The sequence below is a fragment of the Cebus imitator genome, unplaced genomic scaffold, assembly GCF_001604975.1.
Source record: "Cebus imitator isolate Cc_AM_T3 unplaced genomic scaffold, Cebus_imitator-1.0 Scaffold113, whole genome shotgun sequence".
NCBI lineage: Eukaryota > Metazoa > Chordata > Mammalia > Primates > Cebidae > Cebus > Cebus imitator.
The window spans coordinates 783408-810323 of NW_016107428.1; the positions used below are offsets into that span (position 1 = coordinate 783408).

At 35.5% G+C, this 26916-nt stretch overlaps 1 protein-coding gene and 1 long non-coding RNA gene across 4 annotated transcripts in view; one reads left to right on the forward strand and one right to left on the reverse strand.

Moving 5' to 3' along the window:
- The window catches only part of LOC108311314, a 166527-nt gene that overhangs the window by 99220 nt on the left and 40391 nt on the right, over positions 1 to 26916 (forward strand). The window lies entirely within an intron of this gene.
- Positions 1 to 26916, reverse strand: part of BBOX1 (gamma-butyrobetaine hydroxylase 1) — a 79491-nt gene that overhangs the window by 8158 nt on the left and 44417 nt on the right. For all 3 annotated transcript variants that reach the window (XM_037742086.1, XM_037742084.1, XM_017538730.2), the window contains 2 exons: positions 23808 to 24006; positions 3995 to 4100 (listed from right to left, as the gene is read on the reverse strand). In XM_037742086.1, coding sequence (XP_037598014.1) covers positions 3995 to 4100; positions 23808 to 24006 — 305 coding nt within the window. The remainder of the gene's footprint in view (positions 1 to 3994; positions 4101 to 23807; positions 24007 to 26916) is intronic.

The window sequence follows — 26916 nt, forward strand, 5'->3', positions numbered from 1 at the left end:
AATCAATAAAATAAATAATAAAATAATATGCATGCATAGTTTTTTGATACTACGTTAAAGATTCAAAAAGCTGTGGAGGAACCAAAGCCAACAAACTTTTTTTTGTTTGGTCTTTCTTATGCCATCAGAAAAAAGTGTTGGGAAGAAAAAGTTGCTTATAATTAGTACTGTATAGTTCAAACATGTTACAGTTGAAGACATAGATGCAGGCACAATAATGCTCATTAGCAAACAAAAAGTACAGCTGGTAATAGCTGCAGAGTTGGAACACTTGATGTTGGAGTAGGCAGGGAAGGATTTCCAGAGGAAGGGGGTGGAAGTGAGGTAGAGGAGAATGGATAAGATTTGGGATATGCAGAATAGAATGAGAAAGCAAGTCAGGTGACAGAAATAATTATGTACAATGCACAGTTCACCGGATAATAAAAGGTCTGGCTACAAGCAGAGGGCCATAAAGAGTAAATCAGGTTGGAAGGGCAATTTGAGGCCTCATGATGGAGAGTCTTACATATCAGATGAAGGGCTTTTGTTCTTGTGCATAGAGGAAAATCACTGAAGGCTTTTGAATATGAAAGTATTATAGTCAGAACTGAGCTGCAAAATATTAAGCCAGTGGTGTTATATAGGGTTATTATTATTATCATTATTTTTTTCTTGAGGAAGGATCTGGTCAGAGTAGCAAAATAATAGCATAACTTTGTTTTTGGAGGATCACAGTATTCTTTAAATCCTTTTAGATTTTGCCTTCATGAACTGATAGAATATTTCAAATGCTAATCTTTAAAAAGGTCAGCTCATGTTATTTACATATGTCTAGGCCCATTATTACTTTCTTTTTTACAGTTACACTTTTAATACAATCTTCCAATAGAAAAAGATGACGAAGCCTGACAACATTTTTATTGCTAGGTTAAAAAGCAAATATATGCCTGTCATGTATAAAACCCAATTTTATTTCATACAAGTCATTCAGAAACAAAAATATTTTCCTTCTAAATGTTACTTTATGCAGCATGTGACTTCTGCCAAGACAGTGAATGAAGCAACATCTCTGTTTCATTAAAGATGTGATACCTTATGCATGCTCCACATAATCCACATAATCCACTGAACTCTCAACAAGTAATTCATTTTCCAGATTATTTCCTCTGTACACATTGGTAATGTGTGGTAATGTGTACATTACCAATGTGAAAAACACATTGGTTTGTTCTATTTGTTATAGAAAATCTCAAACCTTGGCACAAACGCCCCTGCAATAATTCAAAATATAAGTTTGAGCAATAATACAAACAGGTTGCCTACGCTTTATTCTTCTAGTAGAATCTGGACATTTTAGGAATCATCTGTTATTTTAAAATCTCCTATCAAGTCACTAAGTTTGAATGTTTCATTTGCTGGAGACAGGTACAAGTTTGTTGCACTTCTTTGCCTCTTTATAGAATTTCTGTGATGTCTCCATTACATGTAATGTGCATGGACATATTGAGATACAAAGTATTGATATACAAAGAACAATAAGACTCAATCCTTGTTTTCAATTTTATGACAAAATCTATAAATATTCTATTTTACTACATAAATTATAGTAATTAGAAATTCCAGCTCAGGATCAGGGTGGTGTAATGAAAAACTAGATGGAGGCCTGGGTTCAAATCCAGGTTCCCCATTAATCAGATGTCACCCTAGAAAAGTATTGAATCTTGTGCTTCGTTTTCTCATCTGACATAAAAGGACATGATCAATCCTGTCTACCTTAAAGGAATGTCAAGAAGAGTCAAATAAAGTAATGAAAGTAAAACTGCCTTGAAAAAGTATAATGTTCTATGAAAAAGTCAAGCATTCTATTACACTTCAGGAAAATTTATGAAGTCATTTGATCCCTTTTCCTTAGGCTTTTAATTTTAACTCAGAAACAAAACTTAAATTCTTAAAAGACAGAAGACCACTTAAGAATTCAAACAAAGCTTTTAGTTTTCTAGTCTCATTCTTTAAGCCTTACTCCATCCAACTCCTTCAATCTACCTTTGGAAGATGAGCTGAGCAGATTAATTTGGCTCTGAACCCTAGGGTTTTAGAAAAATCTGAGCCACATTTACAGTAAAATCACATTGTGTGTCTCCTGACCCCAACACAAAAAGGTGCCTACAGGGGTGGTTTTACAGCCACTTGTTTCAAAGAAATCCTGTAGTATTTTACAATCAACAAAATAATTTAAAACATGTAAAGTCAAATACTAGACTAGTTTAGCTAATAGTGGTGAGAACAATGGGTACCAAGGGCATAGAGAAAACATGTTCAGTGAAGATAATGAAAAAATGGGCTAACTTGATTTTAGCCCATTTCTCCTTTATTAAGAGTTGCCCAAATTTTCATTTACCTTTGAAGACACAAATTTCTGTGTGGTTATTTTGTGTAGTCTAATTTAGCTCTAAAAATAGGAATGGGATATCTTTTAAAAGGTAATTTCCTGAACACTTATTTTTTGTGTAATAAAATGATAATTTTGTAAAAATGTAGCTCATTAGGAAAATGAAACTTTCTTAAAAATGTAGAGAAAGAATGTCCAGTCAGAGATTCTCCTGGGGATATTTGGATCCACAATGAGCATTTCCTTCCCTGGCAAGAATCTGATAGATGGGATGGTAGATGGCTTCCAAAAATAGCCACTGTTATTCTGTTCCTTGTAGTCACACAGTTTGTAATGCATTTTTGCAGCTTCCTCCAAAGGGGTTATATCTCCTCATGTCCTGAATGTGGGCTAGATTTATTACTTCCTTAGACCAATATAACATTGCAGAGGTGAGTAGCCTAGGCCTTGAGAAGCTGTGCAACTGTCTGAAAATTTTTCCAGTTGCCATATGCATTAAACTTGGGCTAGCCTTCTGGTGGTCAATAGACCAAGCAGAGCAGAAACCAGCTATCTCAGTGAAAGTCAATCAGTCCCCAGCTAACTTAGCAACTGATTGCAGGTATATGACTGAAGATAAGAGGTGCCCAGCTGAATACAGCCCAAATTGTAAAAACAAGGGCTAAGTAAAGGGCTGTTTTCTTCAGCCATCAAGTTAGGGGGTGAGTTTTTTTCCCCCTAATACTTTAAGTTCTGGGATACATGTGCAGAATGTGCACATTTGTTACATAGGTATATATATACCATGTGGTTTGCTGCATCCATCAACCCGTCATCTACATTAGGTATTTCTCCTATAATGCTATCCCTCCCCAACCCCCACCACCCCCGACAGGCCCCAGTCTATGATATTCCCCTCCCTGTGTCCACATGTTCTCATTATTCACCTCTCACTTATGAGTGAGAACATGCAGTGTTTGCTTTTCTGTTCCTGTGTTAGTTTGCTGAGAATGATGTTTTCCAGCTTCGTCCATGCCCCTGCAAAATACATGAACTCATGCTTTCTTATGGCTGCATTGTATTCCATGGCATATAGGTGCCACATTTTCTTTATCTAGTCTATCATTGGTGGACATTTGGGTTGGTTTCAGGTCTTTGCTGTGGTGAACAGTACTGCAATAAACATATGTGTGCATGTGTCTTTATGGTAGAATGAGTTTTAATGCAGCAGTAGTTAACTGATATGAATGATGCCCATGTGACTTTGAAGGAAACCATACGTTTTGTTTACTGATTACATTTTCTCTCTTAACTTTCTTAGGAATTTATGTGCAGAAAGACCTCAAGATTTACTACTACCTTAAAACCTGTCTTGGCAAAGCAAAAAATGCTAATAGTAATTTCTAGGAAGAAAAAAAGAAATGTTTTTGTTGTTGTTGTTTTAAATGTATAAAATTCTCCTCTCCTTTAGGAATGCGGATATTTAGAATTTAGGTACAGAGATTTTGTGAGCTTGGATTATGTTTGGAGAAAGAAAATTTATATAAGACAAAATACTTGGTGAAATAATCTTCTAGATTCAAAATACGAAAGGATATTGGTCATTGGCCTGCTTTGTGGAAAATATGCTGAAATTCACCTTACCCCAGGTGGATGATGGAGGGCTGGATAATCAGTGTGAAAGCTTAGCTTCCCAGTTGTGTAAGCCACATTGTTTGCATCGATTTTGTCTTGCACTTGCCAAGTATGTCTGTAAAATGCAAGAAACACATGTTTAAACAGGTTGTCACTAAGCCAGAGGAAATGTGTTAGAATGAATTTGATATATGGGGAGAAATGGAAACTTTTCATATTTTGAAATAATTACCATAATGACTATGAGTGAGAAAAGGAATCTGACTTTTCTCTGTCTAAAGTCACTATTTCAGAATTAGCATCTCCTCATTTTTCTTCTCCTCTCAATAAAAGAGTACATTTATATATCAGTCTATACTACAGTTTATAAAGAAGTATATATGGAATTATAGGTTATATTTTTACTGGCTTAACACATTTTAAAAAGTGATTTATTGAGGTGAAATTTACATAATGGAAAATGAATCACTTTAAAGTGAAGAATTTAGTGGCATTTAGTAAATTCACAATGTTGGCAACCACCACCTCTACATATCTAGTTTCAAAACATTTCTGTTACTCCGAATCAAAACCTCTCATTCAGTAAGATGTTTCTTTCCATTTTGCTCTTCCCCAATATCTTGGCAATCACTCATTTGCTTTCTCTCTTAGTGTATTTACCTATTTTGGATATTTACCATAAGTAGAATTATGTAGTAAGCTCATGCTTTTAATATTATATCTAAGAATCCACTGCCCAATCCAAAGCCATGAAGATTTACCTCCATGTTTTCTTCTAAGAGTTTTATGGCTTTAATTCTTGTATTTAGATATTTGGTTCATTTTGAATTAATTTTTGCGTATGATATGAGTTGTGGGTCCAGCTTAATTCTTTGCATGTGGGTATTCAGTTGCCTCAGAACCACTTGTTAAACAGATTGTTCTTTCTCCATTGAATGATATTGGCATGCTTGTTGAAAATCAATTGGCTATAGATGTATGGGTTTATTTCTGGACTCTCAAAATTCTATTCCACTGATCTACCTGTCTATCCTTATTCCAATATCACAATATTTAGATTACTGTAGATTTGTAGTTAAGTTTCAAAACAAGGAAGTGTGAGTCTTTTAATTTCGGTCTTCTTTTTAAATATTGTTTTGCCTGCTTGGAGACCCTCACAATTTCATGTAAATTTACTATTGGCTTTTCCATTTCTAAAACAAGAAAATGATACTGAAATTTTGGTAGGAATTATAGACTGCTTTGGGAGTATTGACATTTTAACAATATTATGTCTTTCAATCCAGAGTTTTCATAGCTTTATGTTTTACATTTAAATCTTTAATTCATCTTGAGTTGAATTTTGTATTTGTCTTAAAGAAGGGGTCCCATTTCAATCTTCTGCTTATGGCTAGCCAGTTATCCCAGCACCATTTATTGAATAGGGAGTCCTTTCCACATTTCTTGTTTTTGTCCACTTTGTTGAAGATCAGAGGATTGTAGGTGTATGGCATTATTTCTGGGCTCTTTATTCTGTTCCATTTGTGTATTTATCTGAGAAGCTCAATTTTTAAATTACACTCTTGAAACTGCTGCTCAGGTCAAGAAATAAAACTTTAAGCACCTATGGGTGCCCTGTCATAGTCACAGTCCCTTCTGTCTTCTCCAAAGTGACCATGACTATTACTTCTATAATTATCATTTCCTTGCTTTTATTTATGGTTTATCACCCAGGACACTATGCTTAATCTTGTTCATTAATAACAATTGTTATATGTTTTAAGGCTATTAATCTACAAGTTTTTCCTTGAAAGCGTGCTCCTTACAATTGTTGAAGAACGTAGGGAATTTGACCTATAGAGTTTCCCACAGTCTGAAGTTCATTGATTACATACTAATAGTACAGTTTCTGGGAAGTTGGCAGCAAAATGCAGAGGCTTAGACAGTCTCTATTCTCTCTTTGGCAGAGCCACAGTTGGCATTATGTTCTTGTACTGTAAGACACATAACACCTGGCTGTCTTTCTTTTTGTGATATTTGTACATGTTCCTGTTCAATGGCTATATCCATTAATTCATCAAGTGTTTCAAACAATGAAATACCACACTGATACTCTTTTTAAACAAATATATGACTCAGAATACTTTTAAAAGGAGCTACTTTTCCTCATCCACTATTTGATTACTCAGTATAACAGTTTACAGAGGGATGATGAGATAAACATTTGATTCCTTTGCTTTATTTACCATTTCTAATATAATGAATTTGTTTCCTCTCATTCCAAATTGAATAATTTAAAAAATAATATTATTTATGAAAATGTATTAAACTAGATAGCGGTGATATTTGCACAAAGTTGTGAGTGTACTAAATGATACGCAACAGAATATACTAAATAAAACGAATTACACTTTAAATCAGCTATTTAAAAAAATAATTTCACTTTTAGTTTCAAGGGGTACATGTGCAGATTTGTTAGATGGGTATATTCCATGATCCTGAGGTTTGGGGTAACATGGATCCCATCACCAGGATACTGACCCAATAGGTAGTTTTTCAGCCCTTTCCTTTTCCCTCCCTCCCCACTCTAGTAGTTCCTAGTGTCTATTGTCACCATCTTTATTTCCATGAGTACCCAGTGTTTAGCTTCCTCTTATGAGTGAGAACACGTGGTATTTGGTTTTCTATTCAGATATTAATTTGCTTAGGATAATGGCCTCCAGCTGCATCAATGTTGCTGCAAAGGCTGTGTTTTTATTCCTTTATATGGCTGTGAAGTATTCCATAGTGCTGATGTACCACAAAATGATTAATTTTATTGTTATGCAAATTTTACCTGTTAAAAAATACCTTAGCTTAAAAGTTAAAAAAAAGTGAATTAAAAAAGAACTAAGGTTACTTATAACTCTGTAGCAAGAAAATAAACCATTTTTCAAATAGCTTACAAATAGACTTTGTAAGCTATTCCCCTTAGAAGGTCCAGACAATGGGTAACTGAAAGGAGGCCATATTTAAAAATAATCCCAAATATGGTTTGAAAAATATTCACTATATATACATGCCATTTGATTGCTGTTATCATGTCTATTAATATATGTTCATATCCATCAAATCATCTTTGAATAAACACACATTGAACACCTATTCTCAGTCATTGATTTAGTATCAGAGATACAGCAGGGAACAAAAAGACAAATAGTAATTATCAAATTTAATAGACATATGTTCTACAAAGAAAATGAGGCAAGGTAAAGAGATAAGGAGTAGGGCCAGAGAAGTATTATTACATAGATGATACTGTGGGAAATGCTCTATTGAATAGGTGGCATTTTTTTCCACAGAAACCCAAACAAAATAAGGGAAGAAGAAATGTGAATTTCTGGGAGATGTAGTTTAGGCAGAGGAACCCAAAGTGAGTTTTGAGTTTGGAGTATGTCTAGGGTGTTTGTGGAAGAACAAGGGCAGAACAAGGGCAGCATGACTGGGACAGAGCCACCAGGGGATCAAGAGTGGGAAACGCACCAGATGAACAGAGAGAAGACACTTTCTGAAGGGCTTTGTGGACTAGGATGAGGACTTGAGATTTTGCTTTACAGGTGATGGGAAGCCACTGAAGTTTTCCATTATGTAAATCATACAATTGGAATTATCGTTTCAAAGAATTGCTCTGGCTGCTGAGAAGGGGGTAGATGGTACTGGGAAAAAGGTGGGAGGAGGGAGAGAAGATGGTAACTAGTTCTCTCCTAAGCATGAGAATGATGATTCTCTCCTAACCATGGATACATGCATAGGAGAGAATGACTGGATTTGAACTTGAAAGGTAGAGTTACCAGGATTCTCTGACATATTGGATGTAGGATATGAGAGAAATGGAGTCCAGAATGATGCCAAGGCTTTCAGCTTGAGAAACCAGGTCGGGGGAAGTCCTACTTAGTGAGATTCACTATATCAAAACTCATTATCTGGTAGAGGAAGAATTTTCTGTTATATTTTAGAGGAGGTACATGTGGCAGAAATTAAGACCTTCCTATTGCAGGCAGTTTGCTTCACCTAATTTAAAAAAGTTAAAAAAAATCTCCATTCATATATGGACAAATGAGCACACAAAAGAAGACACTTGGCTTGGATGTTTTAGTTTCCTAGAAAGTCAGTCTAGGCTGGTATTTTACCCTGCCTCCGGTATTCCCCCATGCACTGTGTACCACAACCTGGCAGACCTCCCTGGCACTTCATGTTTACTTTGCCATTTCTCTGTCAGAAGCTCTTAACGATTCTTTAGTCCCTGAAGGGACTGAATTTAGCACTGCTGATCTAGAATTCAAGAACCCAATGCAATTTTATCACCTTGTGAACTATTGCCATATTTGAGTCATCTGTTCTAATCATATTGATTTCAGCACTATACACTTTTCTGCCTTTTTTCTGGTTTATTTTTGTCTGCCAGTTTTTTTCTGTTCCTTTCCCCATCTCTGTATACCCATTAATGAAAACCTAGCTCAGGTTCCAACTATTTAACAATCTCAACTCTAGAGAAAGCCTTGATCTTTAGGTTCAAACTGTACTGGCTTCAAAGCCTTCGTTTGTAATTTACAATTATGTAACCTTGGACAATCCATCTTTTATTTCTGAGCCTCAATTTGTATATTTAGAAAACAGAACAAGAATATATTTCAGAAGCTTGTTATAATAAATAAGAAAAGTCTATGTCTGACACAGGAGATACACCATAGGACGTTTCCTTCTTCTCATTCTCCTGATTACCCAGTATTTACTCCGACACTCAGAACTCTCATAAGCATGTTTTATTTGTCTCATTTATTAGAACTGGATATGTTAGGTGTTTTATGAAGAGGGTTATAATTTTTCAAGAGCTATTGTAAGTTTAATCTTATTTAAATATGTGAATATATAATTCTGCTTCCTCTTCTGGATTGTAAACTCTTTTAGTGCACAACAAATATTTTTGCTCTCCTACCATGAACTAAACCAGTGCCACTTCTAAAGCAGGGAACCAATAAACTTTGACTGAATGAATGTAAGCGGAGATGGGGTGACTTTTATGAACTTTCATTTTCATACGGTATGTGGTAAAGGGTATTTGTACGGTGGTAGTTGCAGGAGAAGAGTGGGAATACAATCTATAATCTCTTCCCACATGTGGGGATATTTTTCTTAATGAGAAAAAGAGTTTCTTACCTATTCTCTGGGATTGAGGATAAAATTGGCTATTTTGCTCTGTTTTTCTCGTTTAAAATTATGTTGGAACACTTGATAAATCTTTCACTAAGGGTGAAGCAGCCATCCATATGTGGCTAGGAGCTGGAAACAGGCTGAGTGAAAAAAGATGAGGGGTATTATAGTCTGCTGCAACTCATTTCAAATATGAGTCAGGCAATCCATTATATAGCAGTGGGAGTTGCCAAGAAATACATGTTCTCTATGAAGTTCATGTCACTCAATAGACCATACATAATACAGATCCAGACAACTGTCAACATTGGAATTTCAAAAATAATCAACATGTGAGAAGAGATTTAAGGAGGCCAAAAAGGTAGTTTCATCAAGGTGCAGAATGCATAATATCTTCTGACTAAGAAGATGCTGCTGTTGATATGATCTGTAGGAAATGATTACTTAGAATCTTTTTCAAGAGTGGTGATGGTTTTGCATTGATCACCCACATTCTTTTCCTGGTTCCTCCTATGATCAAGAGTAAACTGACAGAATTTTACTGCAGCCAAAACCTGGTTGAGACTCAAGGTGTAAGCATTAGCCAGAGAACAGATATTTTCTTTGTTTGAAATAAACTGGCCTCTACTGGGATAGGGGTCTGTGACTTGGCTTCACCAGAGCAGTTCTCTGGCCTTCAGAGCTACCTAGCAGGGAATGATAAAACATTTATTAGCCTTGTAGTGTCTTAGGCATCGTATGGGATGTGTAGCCTAAAAGTCTATGCTCACATGCTATGATAAATCCCTTGAAAGGAGCTCACCAATTCCAATCATAAACCATTCTCCTAGAGGCCATAGCAAAAGTCTGGAAAAACCCTAGAAATGTCATCTGGTTTACCTTTCTTCCTTGTTTTAGAAATGAATCATACCAAGAAGGCTGCTACTGATTATTGAGGACTCTAAGTTCTTACGTATCTAAAATCCAAATCTCCAAGAAACCACAGCAGAAATAAAATGCAAACATGTTTGTAACCATTATCACCCTAGACTTACCTGATCTTGAAGCTAAGCAGAATTGGGCCTGGTTAGTACTTGGATGGGAGAAACAGGTGAAAATGTGATTCAGTGGTAATGAAGGAACTTTTAAAAAAAATCCAGTGGTTAGGCCTTAGTGAGATGAAGGTGTATTTACATGCACCTCTCATTAGAGACAGATTCTAATGTTATTTCAAGTAAGGCAACAACTCAAGCAGATTACTGAGAATGGCCATGACTAAGTAGAAGTGTAGGACCAGATTCTTTTAAAACTGAAGAGGCAAGCTCAACATAATATCTTAATCCAATGGTATAGATGTTTACTATTGTGCTGGGGTGAGAGACTGAAACTCTGCAAATTATCCTGCTTTTATCAAAGATGGTGTTTTAAACAAATCTAAGTATTTTCATCAAGCCATTTATGTCATTCTCAACATTTCATTAAACTCTTCCTTACATTTTATTGTCTATTCAATCATTTTTGTCAAAAGCTCCTATACTTTAAATAACTTTTAGAGAATATTTCATAAAATTGGGTTGAATGCTAATTTACTAATTTTACTCAAACCTAGATGACTAGTCATAAATAATCATGATATTAGTAATGTGATAAATTTGGAACCTGCATTGCTTGTGGAATACTTGAATATTGTTTTTGCTGGATTTGTTCTTTACACTTTGGTGATGTCTTACACTTTTAAAAAAAATACAGCATCATAGTATTTGTTTCCTGTGCCTTTGGTGATAAGCGTGCCATGGTGTGATCATAGCCCACTGTAACCTCAAACTCCTGGGTTCATGTGATCCTTCTGTCTCAGTCTCCTGATTAACAGACATGTGCCACCATGCCTGGGTATATATGTTTTTATTATTAATTTTTTTTTTGTAGAGACAATATCTTGATCTGTTGCCTAACCTGGCCTTGAACTCATGGCGTCAAGTGATTCTCCTGCCTCAGCCTCCCAAAGCACTGGGATTACAGGTGTGAATCATATCACCTGGCCAACACATGGTTCACACTTGAAAAATCATGCTAGATTAACTTGTAATCTTTTCCTTTTTTAAAGTAATTTTTATATGAAAGGATGTTTTATGGGTGCAAACCTGGATTTATTATCACCAACAATTACAACCTTCAATACTTCTGTTGCAAGCTCTTCTCATCAGATTATGCAAGAACACTAATGCAAGGACACTAATGCCTTCTTTTGAGCATGATTACTCAATGGATATAAAATACAATGCCCGTATATTGCTTATATTTAAAAATTTCAATATGGGATATAATCTCCCAGCTAAAATAAGCAAAAAATAAATTTTGTAGTCAATTATTCAAGGGAATATTATATTGCTTATTATAGTTGCAAAACTTCCACGTATGAATTCCTGATGCAGTCAATCACCAGAGCTCCATATATTTATTTTTCCATTATCATTTATTAGATACCTACAATGGGCTGGAAACTGGGGATCCAGAAGTGAATGGAATAGACATGGTATTGTACCACATGGAATTTACAGTCTATAGGGAAGATGAATTACTATGATTTATCTTACAAAGCTAAAGTACACCATGGTATGAGAGTAAGGAAATAAAGAATAAATGGAGACCTAAAGATTGAGTTGGATTTATCTAGGCACAAAGAAGAGTAAAGGTCATTGCAGGAAGGAGAAATAGCATGTGGGAAGGAATGGAAGGAGAGAACATCACCTTTGAGAAGAAATCAGAGAAGTTCAATGTGGGCTGGAGTGGGGAGGGTTTGCTCTATGACTATCCTTAGCTTCTGTTCAAATTCTGCTTCCATTGTTTTCCTGTAAAGTCTCAAAAAAAATCTAATTCCTTTAGGAAACTGAGGTCAAACATATTCTTTATCTCATAGCATCTAACCCAGTGCCAAAAATGTTTGCTGAGTAAAGACGTGGATTCTAGAATAGTAAATTATGTTATTTCCTGATTGAATATTAATTTTAATTTTGGTTTATACTGCATATTTTAAGTATATTATAATAATGAATACTTTGGCCATTAACCATTTTTATTCCTTATTCCTAGGGGGAAGCACTTACAGTTATTTGTAAACAATGCTAGGCAAAATTTCAAGAGTTTTGTTTTAAAAAGTCATTATCTTTTGAGTTATTCCTTTATTATAGAGATTAATTGACATTGAATTCATCCCTGAAAAAGAAAGGGTTTATGCCTTTTTAAAAATAATTTCAACTTTTAATTTAGATCTGAGGATATAAGTGTAGGTATGTTACATGAGTATAACACATGGATATTGCATGATTCATGCCATTTTTTTAAATGTGAGAATTGGTATCCCCAAACACAAACTAGGGAAACAAAGATAACCTTTCTGATATCTAGAATGGGTCTTACTCAATCCATCAAACTAATATGAAAATCTCCACAAAACCTGAAGATATAAAGTAGAGAGAGGTTTCTGGAATGACAGTGGTGACATAATTTAAAAGACTCTCTCTGAATTCTCCCTACAAAACATCTAGAGTGAAAACTCAAGAATTCAATGAAAACATTGAAACATAAATTAAGTGACAAGATATTCCCATGAACTGGGAAATAGGAGGGGAAAGAGACAAACCTGTCAAAGCTGCAAGACCTGTATTATATTGGTGACTGTGAAGGAGAAAGCAGAGAGAAGCAACTGGGTACATAATGGATATAAAACATTCCCAAATTGCCAACAGATATTCACTTAACAGTGCAGTGGGGCAATGTGAGAATGACAGTTACACTTGGAAGGGGATTTATGCTTTCCATTACAGCTGAGTATGTGAGGTCCATTGTAAGGGATCTGAATAGTCTGGATTCATGAATTCTAGAAACTAACCAGACAAATCTCCCTTCCATGACCTTCCTTCTGAATAGAGTGCATATTGAGTAGTACAGGAACAATAAAAACAAAGAAAAAAAAAAAAACAAGGTCCTGATAAAAGTGGAGAGGAACTAGATGGTTTTAGAAAGTTACCAGTCAGTTTTGAAATATAGCTTAAAACCATGAATTAAAAAAGGTTTCTGAATCATGTCTCCTTTTTATAGTTAAGGAAAACAAGTGCCACATAAAATTAGCAACAAAAAATAATCAAGGTTTAAACTCAAAATTATTTTGAGAAAAAAACACAGGATAAGTAAAAAAATAGCATACCTATGGACAGGCAGTACATGTCAGAAGGACATGTCACCCCCAAAAGATAAAAAATATTATTTTTTTCTAACTTCTATTTTTTTTGTAACTACTTCTAATGAATCCAGAAGTCTTTATCAAAATGGTCCTATATATAAAAGAAAACCTACATCAGGATTAGAAACTTGAAAATGGACTAATGTATTAAAAAAATTTTTTTTAAAAGTCACTAAACAAAGACTAAATTAGAAGGAATGCAAGATCAAGTAAATGTAACAGATTAAATAAGCATAACAAGCCTTTAGGTAACTAGGAGATAAGAAGGAGAACAATTTAAATGTTAAAAAAGGAGAGCAACATAAATGATTTGAGAGAAAGTAACAAGAAGACCAGCAAAGAAGATTTAAGATATGCATAATAGGAGTCCTCAAAAGGAGAAGCCCAAAGCAAAGGAACAGAAGATACTAAAATATACAATTCAAGAAACATTTTCTGAAAAAGAAATTTTGAAGCTATTTCTTGAAACAATCATATCCTCCCTGAAAAAGCTGTCTCAGAACACTCAACATCAAGACATAGCCTATAAAATTACTGAACTTCAAACAAAAAAAATATTTTTTTTTTCAAAATCCAGGTAAAAACATCAAATTACTATGCGTTTTGTTTTGTTTTGTTTTGTTTTGAGATGGAGTCTTGCACTGTCAACTGGGCTAGAGTGCAGTGGCACAATCTTGGCTCACTGCAACCTCTACCTCCCAGATTCAAGTGATTCTCCTGCCTCAGCCTCCCACGTAGCTGGGATTACAGGTGCCTGCCACTATGCCAAGCTGATTTTTTGTGTTTTTAGTAGAGATGGCATTGCTCTATGTTGGCTAGGCTGGTCTCAAACTCCTGACTTCGTAATCTTGCCTGCCTTGGCCTCCCAAAGTGCTGGGATTACAGATGAGAGCCACCATGCCGGGCCATCAAATTACTTCTAAAGAAAAGAAAATTGTATTACCAATAAAACCATAAGTGACATATTAAAGATGCTGTGAGCCAAGAATTTATATTTAGCCAAGCCAATTTTCAAGTATAAAGGCTTTAAAGCTGCTGTCAACATGAAAGAATTCAGAGTACTGTTCCTATGAGGCCTTCCTTAGGAATTTACGAGAAAATGGACTTCTGACAACCAAAATGAATAGTTACATTGACCTAAGTTTTGTGCAGAGCAGTAAGTTTATGTTTACATGAATTAAATTGTAGGGGAGGAAAAAAGGCACTAAAAAAACTAAAAAGTAGAAAAACCAAACTGTAGTGCTAAGGATGCATGTGGGTGGTAACACTCTAAACCAAGAAAGAAAGGAAGTAAACACCATAAAACTTAGGAAAGTCATTACATTTGGGGAGAAAGGCGAGATTTATACTTGGTTGGGATATGTCAATGGGTTTTGGGGTGGCTGGCAATGTTCCATTTTTTGACCCAGCTGGTGTTTAAGTGTGTTTGCCTTATGATATTTCATTAAGGTATACATTTATTTTATGTCATTTTCTGTATCTGTATTATATTTTACCATGAAAAATCTATTTTACCAAACACAAACCTCACCTTTCTCCCCAAATGTAATGACCTTCCTAAATTTTATGGTGTTTACTTCCTTTCTTTCCTGGTTTAGAATATTATCACCTACATGCATCCTTAGCAGTGCGGTTTGGTTTTTCTGTTTTTTAGTTGTTCGATATTTTTTTCCTTCCTTTCCTACGATTTAATTCACGTAAACATAAATTTACCACTCAGTACCAAACTTATGTTAATGTAGCTATTCATTTTGGTTGTCTGAAGTCCATTCTTAGTAACAGAGAGTAGTAGAACAGTGGTTACTGGGGATGGGAATAGAAGAAAAGGGGAGATACTTGTCAAAGGGTAGAAACCTTTGGTTATTATGTGAATAAGTACAGGAGACCTAATGAGCAGCATGGTGACAATAGTTGATAATAATGTATCATATACTTGCAATTTCCTAACAAAGTAGATGTCAAGTCTTTTTGCCACAAAATATAAAGGTAACGTGAAAGAATGGATATGCTAATCAGCTTGATTGTGGCCATCAAAATGTCATGCTGTGCACTGTAAATATATATAATTTTTCTATCATACCTCAATAAAACTACAAAAATAATTAAAAAACAAATCAAATTGAAAAAAAATCTTTTTTTGTACATTCATTTTTAAAGGTTAATAATACTGCCATTAACAAAAATGAAGTCAGGTAGTGATAGAAGGATGACAACCACCTGTAAAAGCGTAAAGGAAAAGTTACAGCAATTTGCTCCAAAGAAAGCCCCAAAGACTTCATTATGAAAAACGAATAATGTAGTGCATTGCAAAAAAGTGAAATAGTTAATGAGAATTCCAGATTAAACATATTTAGTAGGGTTCTTTTTGATTTGTAGGCAGTCAAATTTTGATTAATACATTTAATTGGAATAAGAATTGGATTATTAGTTTTGATTTTTTAATATTAAAGATTGAATAAAATGTTTTCTGATTCTGTATCAATTGTCATTTTCCCTTTGTGTAAATGATTGGTGATAATTTTAACCTAAAAAGGAGAAGACAATGAATATTCTGTTGCTGTCATTATGACTTATTTTTTGAAATTTCTAAATAATCCTGTCTGATTATCCCCTTGCAACTGAGTAATCAACAATTATTATGGTATTAGAAATTAGAAGGCAAATAGTAGATAACAATGAACCACCACAGTGGCATGGTATAAAGCAAAGATTGTAGGCTGTTGAGTCAGGTAAACCTGGATTTGTAGCCTGATTCTTCTGTTTCAGTTTTTTGGGGATAATGGGTTAATGATTCTTCTCAGATTGTGAAGATTCAAAATAATGGGTGTAAAGCACTGAGCTCAATTCTTAGTACATAAAAGGTGCTTAATAATAAAAAATTACTTCTACCATCGCAGTAATAGCCACCCGTCTTTGCACAGAGTACAAGCAAGGAAGCAAGGTTGTATGTGTGTATGTTGGGGGTTGAAGGGGCGGTGTCAGAGCACCTGTTAAGAAGCAATTGCCTTAATTGGTTATCTCAAACATTTCCTCAAGTGATTTCTACAAGAGCATGAGACACAGAAATTGTTTTTCCTTTCATTCATGAGATGACTTCATACCCAAGTGATTTTGTTGGCAGCAGTGTTAATTACTATGAAACTTAATATTACAAAGGAAACCCTGGAGACTGGCTCTTGGCTGATAACACAAGCTGAGGTTCACAATGGCTCAAAGAACATAGTTTGTTACTCTGCTTAAGAAACCCTAATACTTATTAGAATACACATTTTAAATGTTCTTTTTGTCCCTCTACCCAAGCATTATAATTAGTGCATTAAATTATTAAGGAGTCCCATTGTAAAATTTTAAAAAGTAGAATGGGATTACAATTAAATTTAGAACTCGGAGAATTTTTCTTCCTTTTCTTCTCAAGTTTGAATTATTTCTAGGTTGGTTTTTCGTAACCTAAAAGCCATTTTTTATTCAAGAAGGGCTGTGTGGTTTTCTCAAGCAATTTCCTAATTAGAAACATCAACAAATGGGTAAACTTAGTTTGTTTTTCTCTAATCCCCACACTTCACAAATGTTTTCTAGTAACATGTATTTCAAACACGTAGCTGTTTCAAAGTCAGATTTGGAGGCAATACTTACGATAGGAGCAATTTCTTAGGGGCTAGATGCCAAGAAATAGTAATATTTTTCACTTCTACATCCTCAAATACAATCTAATCTGTGAAATGCTACTGGGCTGGCTTACAAGACATCTTACAGAAATGTGAGCAGAAGTCTAGTGGTTGCTGGAAAGCTGTGTTATAGTTGTACTTCCCAGAAGCCATTTCAATATTGTTAATCCTTAACTGGTCTGGCTGGTGGATTTGATAAACAGCTCACTAGACACATTTTCTATTTTACTTTATTTTATTAATCCAATGAAGCCTGAATGCAAGGAACTCATGAAAATGTAACACCGAGCAGTAGTAGTAGCATTCTACATTTTTCCAGCAAACTTTCATCTAAGAACCTCAAAGGACATGGCAGGTATTAAAATATCCCTGCAGAAAGAGTGAGGCAAGTCCTCAGTAAGGGAGAATTAAAAAGATCTGGGAAATTACACAAAAAGCTCAGATCAATGTCTCACTTACAGATAGCCCACGGTGAAGCCATGGTTAGACTGGTTCCCTGTTGATCCTATGAGAAGCTCTCTAGGAAGTAATGCAATACAGATGTTCTGGGGCACTGGGTCCTCAATTCTTCCTAAACCTTTTTGGTGTAAATGTTCCAAAGCATTTATTTATATTTTCTGCTTATAAACTTGTACACTTAGAAGTTTTATTCAGCAGTTATATAGCTTCCATGCAATGCTATACAAGATAAAATTTGACTGCCACCAAGATCCACATTTATTTTACCTCCTTTTCCCATTAACTCTTGCTTTCTTTATTTCATTCCTTAAAGTTTATATTTCAGCTTTTTTTCCATCTTTACCCCATTATTCTTACCAGTGTAACCCTCACCACTTGTATTAATGCAATTTGCTGGTGCCAGCAAATAAAACATTCTTAGAAAAAAAACAAATCTGAACTTCCGGGCTTAGTTCTGAAAAGGAGAAAGTCTCGCTAGCTAAGGTTAGAAGTTTTATTCTCTTCTGCTTGACTTTCTGAGGAAGAAGAGTCGCTTTGAGTTGCCCATGAGGTTGATTTTTAAATTATGGACTGATAAATGTTGACAATGTTGTCAAAGAGTTTTTGAAGTCTTGATCAGATGAAGCCTACAATATCTTACTTAGCACACATTCCCTTTCATTAAAATTTCCTGAGAGATAATTGTGTGTCAGGTGCTGAGTTAATAGTAAAGATACAATCCTGATTACGCCACCATTTATGCCTATAAGGAGCTCAACATGACTATGGCAATGATAATGGTATGCCTTCTTAGTTTTCAAAGGTTATTCTGACTGGTAGAGTTAAAAGCATGATAATTAATTAATAATACAAAATATAGGTGACAAATATTTTTAAAAATGACACTGTGCCCCTTCCCACCAAGTCTTTCTTTCTCTCTCTTTCACAATGTCATGCACACACACATACTCACAGATGAGCTTATGTAAATAATAATACCCTGGTCTCTCCAGTTTATTTAGTTGTCCAACTCATTAGAAAAGGAATTTTCAGGGTTTGAGTTTTGCCATTTTAGCGAAGATCGTCTGAACGTCTCAATATTATCTTAACAGAATGATAGTATCAAAAGATCATGTATTACTACAGTCCAGCAAAAAAAGTAGTGACATCTTACACCAGTGTCATTCATTTTTTAATTAATATAATGCATGTATGAGTACTAAAAATAGAATCAGCAACAAAAAGTAGAAATTGCCTGCCTTTGTGTGAATTTGTGGGAGTGAATTTCCACTTCTCTTTCCTGCTGGGCCATCAAGAGTGCAAAACTAGTTCATATGCATAAGGAGTATATAATTATTTTGTTTTATTATAATGCCAGGGCTTGGGGATGAGGTAGTGGAAGTGGTTTCACAGAACAGAGGCTGAAAGAGAATTTCTATTGAAGTGCTGCAGAGGATGCCAGGTCAAGCGAGGATGTAGTAGGTGTGGTAGTTGAAAGGGAAGAGGAAAAATGTTGGTAAGTCAAGTGAAAAGGGCAAGAAAGGCCAAAAAGCAACCAAAAAGAGAGGCAGACTTGGCACAAGTTGTCTGTAGGCAGAATAAAGGTTCAGGAGCTATAAAAGCAAGAGAGATACATGCAGCAAACAAAAGGTTAAGCAGGAAGAGAAGGAAACAGTCCTGAACAAACAGGTTAGAAAGGGACTGATTCAGGGGATGGCCAGGAATGGGAAAGAATGGCATGTCATAGAAATGGCATGTGTCTGAATTCAATTAGCTTGAGAATGGGAGGAAGGGCTGCATGACATTGCGTAATCTTAATTAAATTTATATTATTAAGCCACACCTATTTACACAATGGTAACCTGTGTAAATTGTGAGGAGTGGATTAATTTTGTTTAAAGATCATATTGACATGGTTTGCAGCATGCTGGGAGAGGATCACCTTCCTGTCATCCACCCTCTTTGAACTGTTGGTGTACATTGACTATGATGTTCCCTCATTTGAAATGCCAGAAGTCCAGGGTTACTTTTCAGTCTGTTCCTTGGTTTTATGGAATTTTTATTGGCCTGGATTATTTAAAGGAAGCCAATTCAAGTATTTATATTCATCCACACACAGCAATTACAAAAGATAATTTTTCATAGAGTAGCAACCCAAATCTAAACATTTAGTTCAGAACAAAATGCCTAGTACAGTGCCATGCACATATTAGAATTCAAGAAAGATACTCTGTTTGATTGACAGAAATTATAGTTTCTTTGGGATTTACATTGTAAGATACATTCTAAAAAAACATTCCAACTTGGTAAAATCATTGAAGATGACCATGTGTGGTATAGGTTACAGTAACTATTTCCCAATGGATTAAGTCATGTCATAAAATTTATTTCTTAAGTAGTATCACCTTTTCTAAAAGGGCTCAAGAAAATTATTTTCATTGATTTTCTTTCTTTTGGTGGAAGAGAAAAGACATAAGATGAGGCATTTTAGCACTGGTCTGTTAAACCTGTCCTAAATCAAAGGTTTAAATTCTCAAAAGTTTGTCTTTTTACATACTACTCCATGTTTACATGTATTTGACAAAATTGACAATGAGAGTTTCTTTACTCACTGATATTCTTTTGTCCCAGGAAAATATTCATCATTATCAAGTCAGTAAAGTTACTGAGCATTTCACATGGTTGCATAAAAAATATTGTCTAGATGATGTGCTGACAAAATAATGACAAGCATCTGAGAAAATACAGATGTGGAAAATGACATGCACTTTTGTCCTGAAAGTTATTGCCCTTTTGATTTAGTTGAACATAAGTTTATAATGGTGAAAGGTTCTCATAATTATTGCATTCATCTGCTGGTTTATAGTCCATTTAAAATATTTAGGCATGACTTATTCATTAAACATTTATTCCTTGCCTACTGTATATGAAGACTACATGAAATGCTGGAATCTACTGTTTTTTGTTCATCCAACCAACCACTTAACAATTGAGATGACAGCCAAGAAACAAAAATAGCTCTTCTCATTCTCATTTTGGATTCTTGCATTTAACATTTTTCAAACTAATAACCCTACTTGAATGGAAAAGTGCGAGGTGGGTTTTAGTTTCCCAAGGAAGGCATGTCTAACGTGGCACCAGCAGCAAGCTATTATTGTTTTAGGCATCTAACCAAGAGCAGTCACAAGGTTCCTTGAAATATCTGCATGGAGAGCAAAGTTTACTTTTAATCTGTTCCTACTTTCCTTTCTCTATCCCTCTTCTATTGTTTCAGTAGCTCTCCTCCATTATTTATTGTTTGCACTTATTCATTCCATTCGCTCATTCATCAAACAATTGGTTTTCAAACAAGAGTAAGATACTTTTCCAGTGGAGAAACAAAGATATGAAAGAGAGGGACATTAAGGCAGCTACTAAGTCTGTTCTGAAGATGTCATGTTCAGGCACAGCCAAAGTAGAAAACAGAATGTGGTAAATGCCATTTAGTGCACATCATTGTGAGAGTTCATATGATGTAAAGCACCCAAGTTCTATCCCTTGGGAGACCTGCCTTCTCTTGAAGTCCCCCTTCCTTTCAGCTAGAGGTTCTCAACCTTGGCTGCACATGAGAATCACCTGCAGAGTTTTGAAAAGTCCTGATACTCAGGCCAAATACCAGTACTGTTAAAAAAAATTAAAAAAGAAAACAAACTCTGGAGATGGGATTCAGATGTCAGTATTTTTTAAATTGCCTATTCCAGTATACAGTTTAGGATGAGAACCACTGTTGTAAGATTCCCTTCTTCTTTTAAATATCGTGTTGCTCAGACTTCATATCACTTTTGCACATTACTTTACAGAGAAACGGAAAAAGGTTACAACGTTAGAGAAAATATTCATTTTTCTTATTCTCTGGACAATGCGAACAAAAACAAAGCAAATAAAACAATAATAATAAAAACAACAAAACTGTTCTGTCAGTTCTTGAAGTAGAGAATTAAAAATTGTCAAAAGATATGTGGTGAGATCTTGATCATCAGTGGTGGAAGTAAGGGGTAAGGTGGTAAGAGAGGCATTTTCTGACATGTGAATAATTTGAGAGATTCAGGTAAGAATTGTAATCATCTAAGGAAGGTGAGATGGGGTAGGTTCAACTTATCTGGTTAGATGAGAAGGTCCATAAAGGACATGGAATAGTAGTAGGAGGTCTGATGTGTTTTGACAACAGACCTTTAGTATTTATTCCAATCATTTCACAATATTAGATCGGTGGCCAAATTATTAAGCCCTTTTATAGGTCCTACAAAACCAAAACAACTTCAAAACAAACATAATAAATCAAACTAAGATTCTGACCCCTAGTGTGATGGGTTTGTGGGGTAGTTTAGGGAACTCCAACAAAGAGCCCAAAACTTGGCCAATGTTAAGAAATTGTGAAATGCCTTGGAATAGATACAAAAAGTTTGTTGTCAGTAAATAAAAAGCTAAGTAAAATGACTTAGAAGAGATTTGAAGTGTCCAGTTTAACACCAGTGGCTAAAAGCTCTTCTTTTCCATGTTCTTTCTTCATATTATTGACAGTAAGGTAGAATAGAAAGCCAATAGATAGGACAGACCCAGATTCAAACTCTGGTTCCTTTATTACTATCTGTGGACACTTGGTTATAATTAATTATCTGGGTTTCAGTTTCCTTATCAGTGAACTGAAGGATAATATCTATTTCAGAAAGTTATTATGAGAATTAAATGAAGAATACATAATATGGTTGAGGCCTTTTATAATTTTAAGACTTTTCTCCCTCTTTCCTTTGTCTGTTGTTGCTGTAATCTCTACAGCAGTTAACATTCTTGCAGGTATAAAGGAGATACAAATTTTATACAACAGAAATCTACTAATGGTAAATGTAAGTTTTGGAGTCAGAGTAGGTGCTGGGTTGTCCAAGTCTAAACATGGCAGAGATGGCAGAGTCTTTAAGTGATTGTTTTTGGTCCGCTGTTATCTATAGACCAAGTCTTACTGTAGTTTAGGGGTGGCAAACCTAAAGGGGAGCAGGGCTCTTACAGGTCTGGAGAGGGTGGAGGATTTCAGCAAAATGGAGAGTGAGTCTATGCTCTCTTCAAGGGCGGCCTCTACTTGTATGCAGCAGATTGTTGGCGTGCAAGGATTTAGGCTCTGTTGTTGCTAGATCTGATTTTTCAGGAAAGGTCAGATCCACATGTAATGTAAAATCTCCCAGTTTTTAAGTGTTGACAACTAATTCCACTTTCTTTCAACATCATATGGGCCAAACCAAACATCTGAATACAGCTTGTGTGCTTCCAGTTGCAACCTTTGGAGTTGGAAAGTTCCTTTCACTTTCAGTGCTCTCTACTCCACGAGCCCAAGAATAATTGTATTAATTTCACATGAGGGGCTCACGCTAAAGAAATACAGTTATACTCCCATGTCTACATAAGTGTTTCCTGTTGTTAGTGCTTCACTATTTATAATTAATGTTACCTCCAAGGAAATTCTTACGCAAACAGCCTCTTGTTCCAAAGTTAAAATTAATTATATCTCCCTGTTACTGACTGAAGCACATAGGCTTAATTTTATGAATGTTGGTTTTATCTTTTTAGCACGTCTCTGGCTGATTTTAATTTCTCAGGGCCCAACTTTACTTCAGCCAACTCTTGGGAGGTAAAAGTTAATGAACTTTAACATAAAGTTTAATATGTTGTAAAGTCTTGGAGAAACACGGTCTTTCATCACACTTGTTACGGAATAAGTGATGTCTCCCTAAATTCATAGGTTGAAGCCCTAATCCCCAATGTTTGGAGATAGAGCCGTTAAGGATGTAACTAAGATTAAATGAAGTTATAAGAGTGGTGCCCTAAGCTAATAGGACTGGTGACCCGATGAGAAGAAGAGACAGAAGGAGTGTGCTATGCACAGAAGAAAGGCCATGGGAGGACACAGTGAAAAGGCAGTCATCTGCAAGCCAGAAAAAGGCCTCCCCAGAAACCAGCCCTGCTTGTACCTTGATCTTAGACTTCCAGCTTCCAGAACTATAAAAAAAAATTCTGCTGTTTAAGTTTTCTGATCTGTGATATTTTGTTATGGCAACCCAAGCAGACTATACACACCACCTATAACTAGCCTATGTCTATGGTGCCTGGTGTCTTTGGGCTTTTAGGCTCTTAAAAATTATAATTCTCAGCAAAATACTACTTTTAGACTCTTCTTTCCATCTGACTTCTACTCAAGACATTATGAAAATTTCTGTATCTTCAATCAAGGAGGTCTTCCTCAGTTGGGAAATATATCAAACTTTATCTGTGATGGCAGAATACAAACCATTTGGTGACTCACCCATAAAATGTGAGATAGAGGAAACCAATCCTTTTCCCAAGTTTTAAAACTTCTCCTTGTTTGTCAGATGCTCCCGTGAGTCGTACTATGCCTACTTTCTTGAGGGTGGAGAGCCACTTGTATGCATGTTTGTCATATCGTAAAACATCTTCAAAATCCAGAGTAGGTAGCTGGAGCTCTGAGCCCCAGTACTGACATTCTGTGAATTGAGAAAATAAGAAAACAGATGGGATTACATTCTTTTTACATAGGATGATAACCTCAGAGAAGGGACTAGTTCATTAAAGTTGATCACTGATTTATAATGGAGTTTATTACATGTTGTTTATATGAGAAATGTCCAAGTTACTAGGCCTTTCTTTCTTGGAGCCACACCATTCTGTTACATGCCTCCTGCTTACAACTCTGTCTGGCCCATAGCAGGTATTCAATATGCCCCACTTGTTAAGGGAATATTGTCTAGCTGATGAATGGCTCTTGATCTGTATGTTCCTAGGCCTTCTCTGTATGGACACTGCTTAGAAATAACTCTGAGATACTGTAGGTATTAACAGCCAAATTATATTGCTTAACTCCAAATAGATGATAAAATCAAAATGGTAGGTTAGAACAGCCTATACCTATTCTCGGGATCTGGGGTTTGAGGAGAGCTTTGACGTGGTAGGTACAGCTCTTCTTTCTTCTTATTTTACCTGATAAGAAGCAACCTCTGGGATCAAGTCATCCTTTGGGGTCAGCAAGGAAAGATGAAGATATGTTCCTGGAATGCATAGACCCTTTGTGGGAGTGCCACACAGTCAAGGTCAAATGCCTTCCCTTAGCTCTCTCATTCCTCAAGATTAAATGCTCATAAAAATGCTTAACTGAGAAAACAAAGAAAAATGTAAAATATAATTGGCCTGCAAACCAGGCTCTCACAAAGGAAGTGGAACATGGAGGAAATGCAAATTTGCCAAGGAAAATAACACAGATATTACCAACTGCATTCAGGAAAAGTCTAACTCTAGCTAATCTATTTGATTTCTTCCATTCTTGGTTAGAAAATTGCCTTAGGAAGGTAAGCCTTCCTAAAAAGTGACAGAATGAGAATTTATGACCTCAATATCATGGTGAGCAATGCTTTACTTTTCTAGCTGGGGAATGTGTCATTTTATAGAAACAAAATAAAGCCCCCTGTTTAACAATGAAGAATGGGTCAGTGCCTCTTGTAGTAGTTGTGGACTGGAAGTCATTGCTTCTTTGATGTCAGGATAGCTGTTTCTGCAGAAATGGGAATTTTTGGAGAAGTCAGATAGTGGTTTTAGTAGTAAAAAGATACATGCAGGTGCAGGGAGCTATTTCTTGCTCTTCTACCAGCTAGTTGCATAAGGACATTGGCAGAGGTGAGTAGGTGTGTGTATGTACGAAGGCCTGATTAGGCTATAAATGTATATATTGCCAAAGTTTCTGGGTTATTAAACATAGCACCTTGCAAAATGAGCCAGAATTTCCGGGACCAAAATTGCAAACTGTAAATCAGGCCTCCCTAGTGCTGCATTAATTTTTTTAAAATTAATTAATTTTTGACTATGCTAACATTCATTAGTACTGAACACATTCCACAGGCCCCAGTGACTTACTGTATCATCTCTGAAAGTTGAGCTGACACCCACCCACTGGTTCTGAATTCCCAATTTTAACTCTTTTTCTCTCTGTGAGGAGTAACCAGAACTTAAAGAACTACAGTCATTCCAGCTCCTTAAGCATTGCTTTTCAAGTGGTTCTGATATTTAAGTAAACCTTAGAATTTAATATTAACCAAGTCACCTTGGCAAAGAGAAACAGGTCAGCACAGGGGCTGTGTTTTATTAGACCAGAGCAAGTTGGTTAAAGTAATAACAGACAATGAGGCATGACGGTTTCAGGATGATTATACATTTTGGGGGAGGAAGGAAGGATGGTTTGATACAGTCTCTTAGTATTCCTTGATTATATGAGCTACCCAATCAATGCCATTTGTTGGTTTATCTTTTCAATAGGCTAATATTTTATCACGTCACAAGGCACGGTAATAGTCAATAGGTTTTGAAGAGCTCACAGTCTATAGAAGAATTGGACATGGAAGGTGACAATTAAAATAAAATACAATCATGGCTATAGTTGAGATATGTTCAGGATATCAAGATGGTATCAAGTCTTCTGATCCCTTGCCTAATGTTCTTTCTTGATGCCCAGCTGCACTTCACATTCATGAAGTTCTCCAAGGCTGTTCCTTATACCTCAATTATTTCCAAAAGCAAATGGGATTAATTTCAAATGGTAAGAGCCTATTCTCAGAGAGGCAATAGATGAGGCTTTGTTTTGAATATTGGATTGTGTGATTGTTTGCTTTGCCACTCCCATTTTCTCATTGTGTTTACAGTCCCCAGATTATAATATTTGATACCAATTAAAAACGTTTTCAGGAAGAGGACGATAAATGGTATACACACTACATGTTGACTGCCTCACTAGAAAGGTCATTTGGGTTTTAGTGAGAAGAAAAATTTACTGACCAAAACATCAGCATTAAAGGCACAAAAAAGGCATAAATAACAAATCACCATTTCCTCTTACCAAAGCTCACACCTAAATGGACCATGTCCAGAAAATTAAAAGACTTATTGAAAACAGCTTTAAGCTTTTTAGAAATCAGGGGCTCATGGAGTATTAGAGGTAAATGGGATGTTAAAGACTCACTTGGCATTTTCATATTGGTTTTAGGATTTCCCATCACCATTTGTTCTTATCACTGAACAAAACATTTGCCTAAATTGCATCTGGAAATTCTTCTAGATTTCTGACACTGTGGTAATTGGTCTAAAAATATATTTTCCATTCCTATATAGACTATTAGATGGAATTAGGTATTGTCTACATGATTACCTATAGTAAATGTGTTGCCTTTACTACAGCTGTGTAAGTAATTTATTGGTGAGCATTTATTAAGATTTTTAGAAAAATGTATTAAATTGAGAGTGAACCAGCCTAGAGAGATAGTAGAGGTACAGACTACAGTACTGTCCAATAGAGCTTTCTGCAATGCTGAAAATATTTCATACCTGTGCTGTCCAATATATAGCTACTAGCA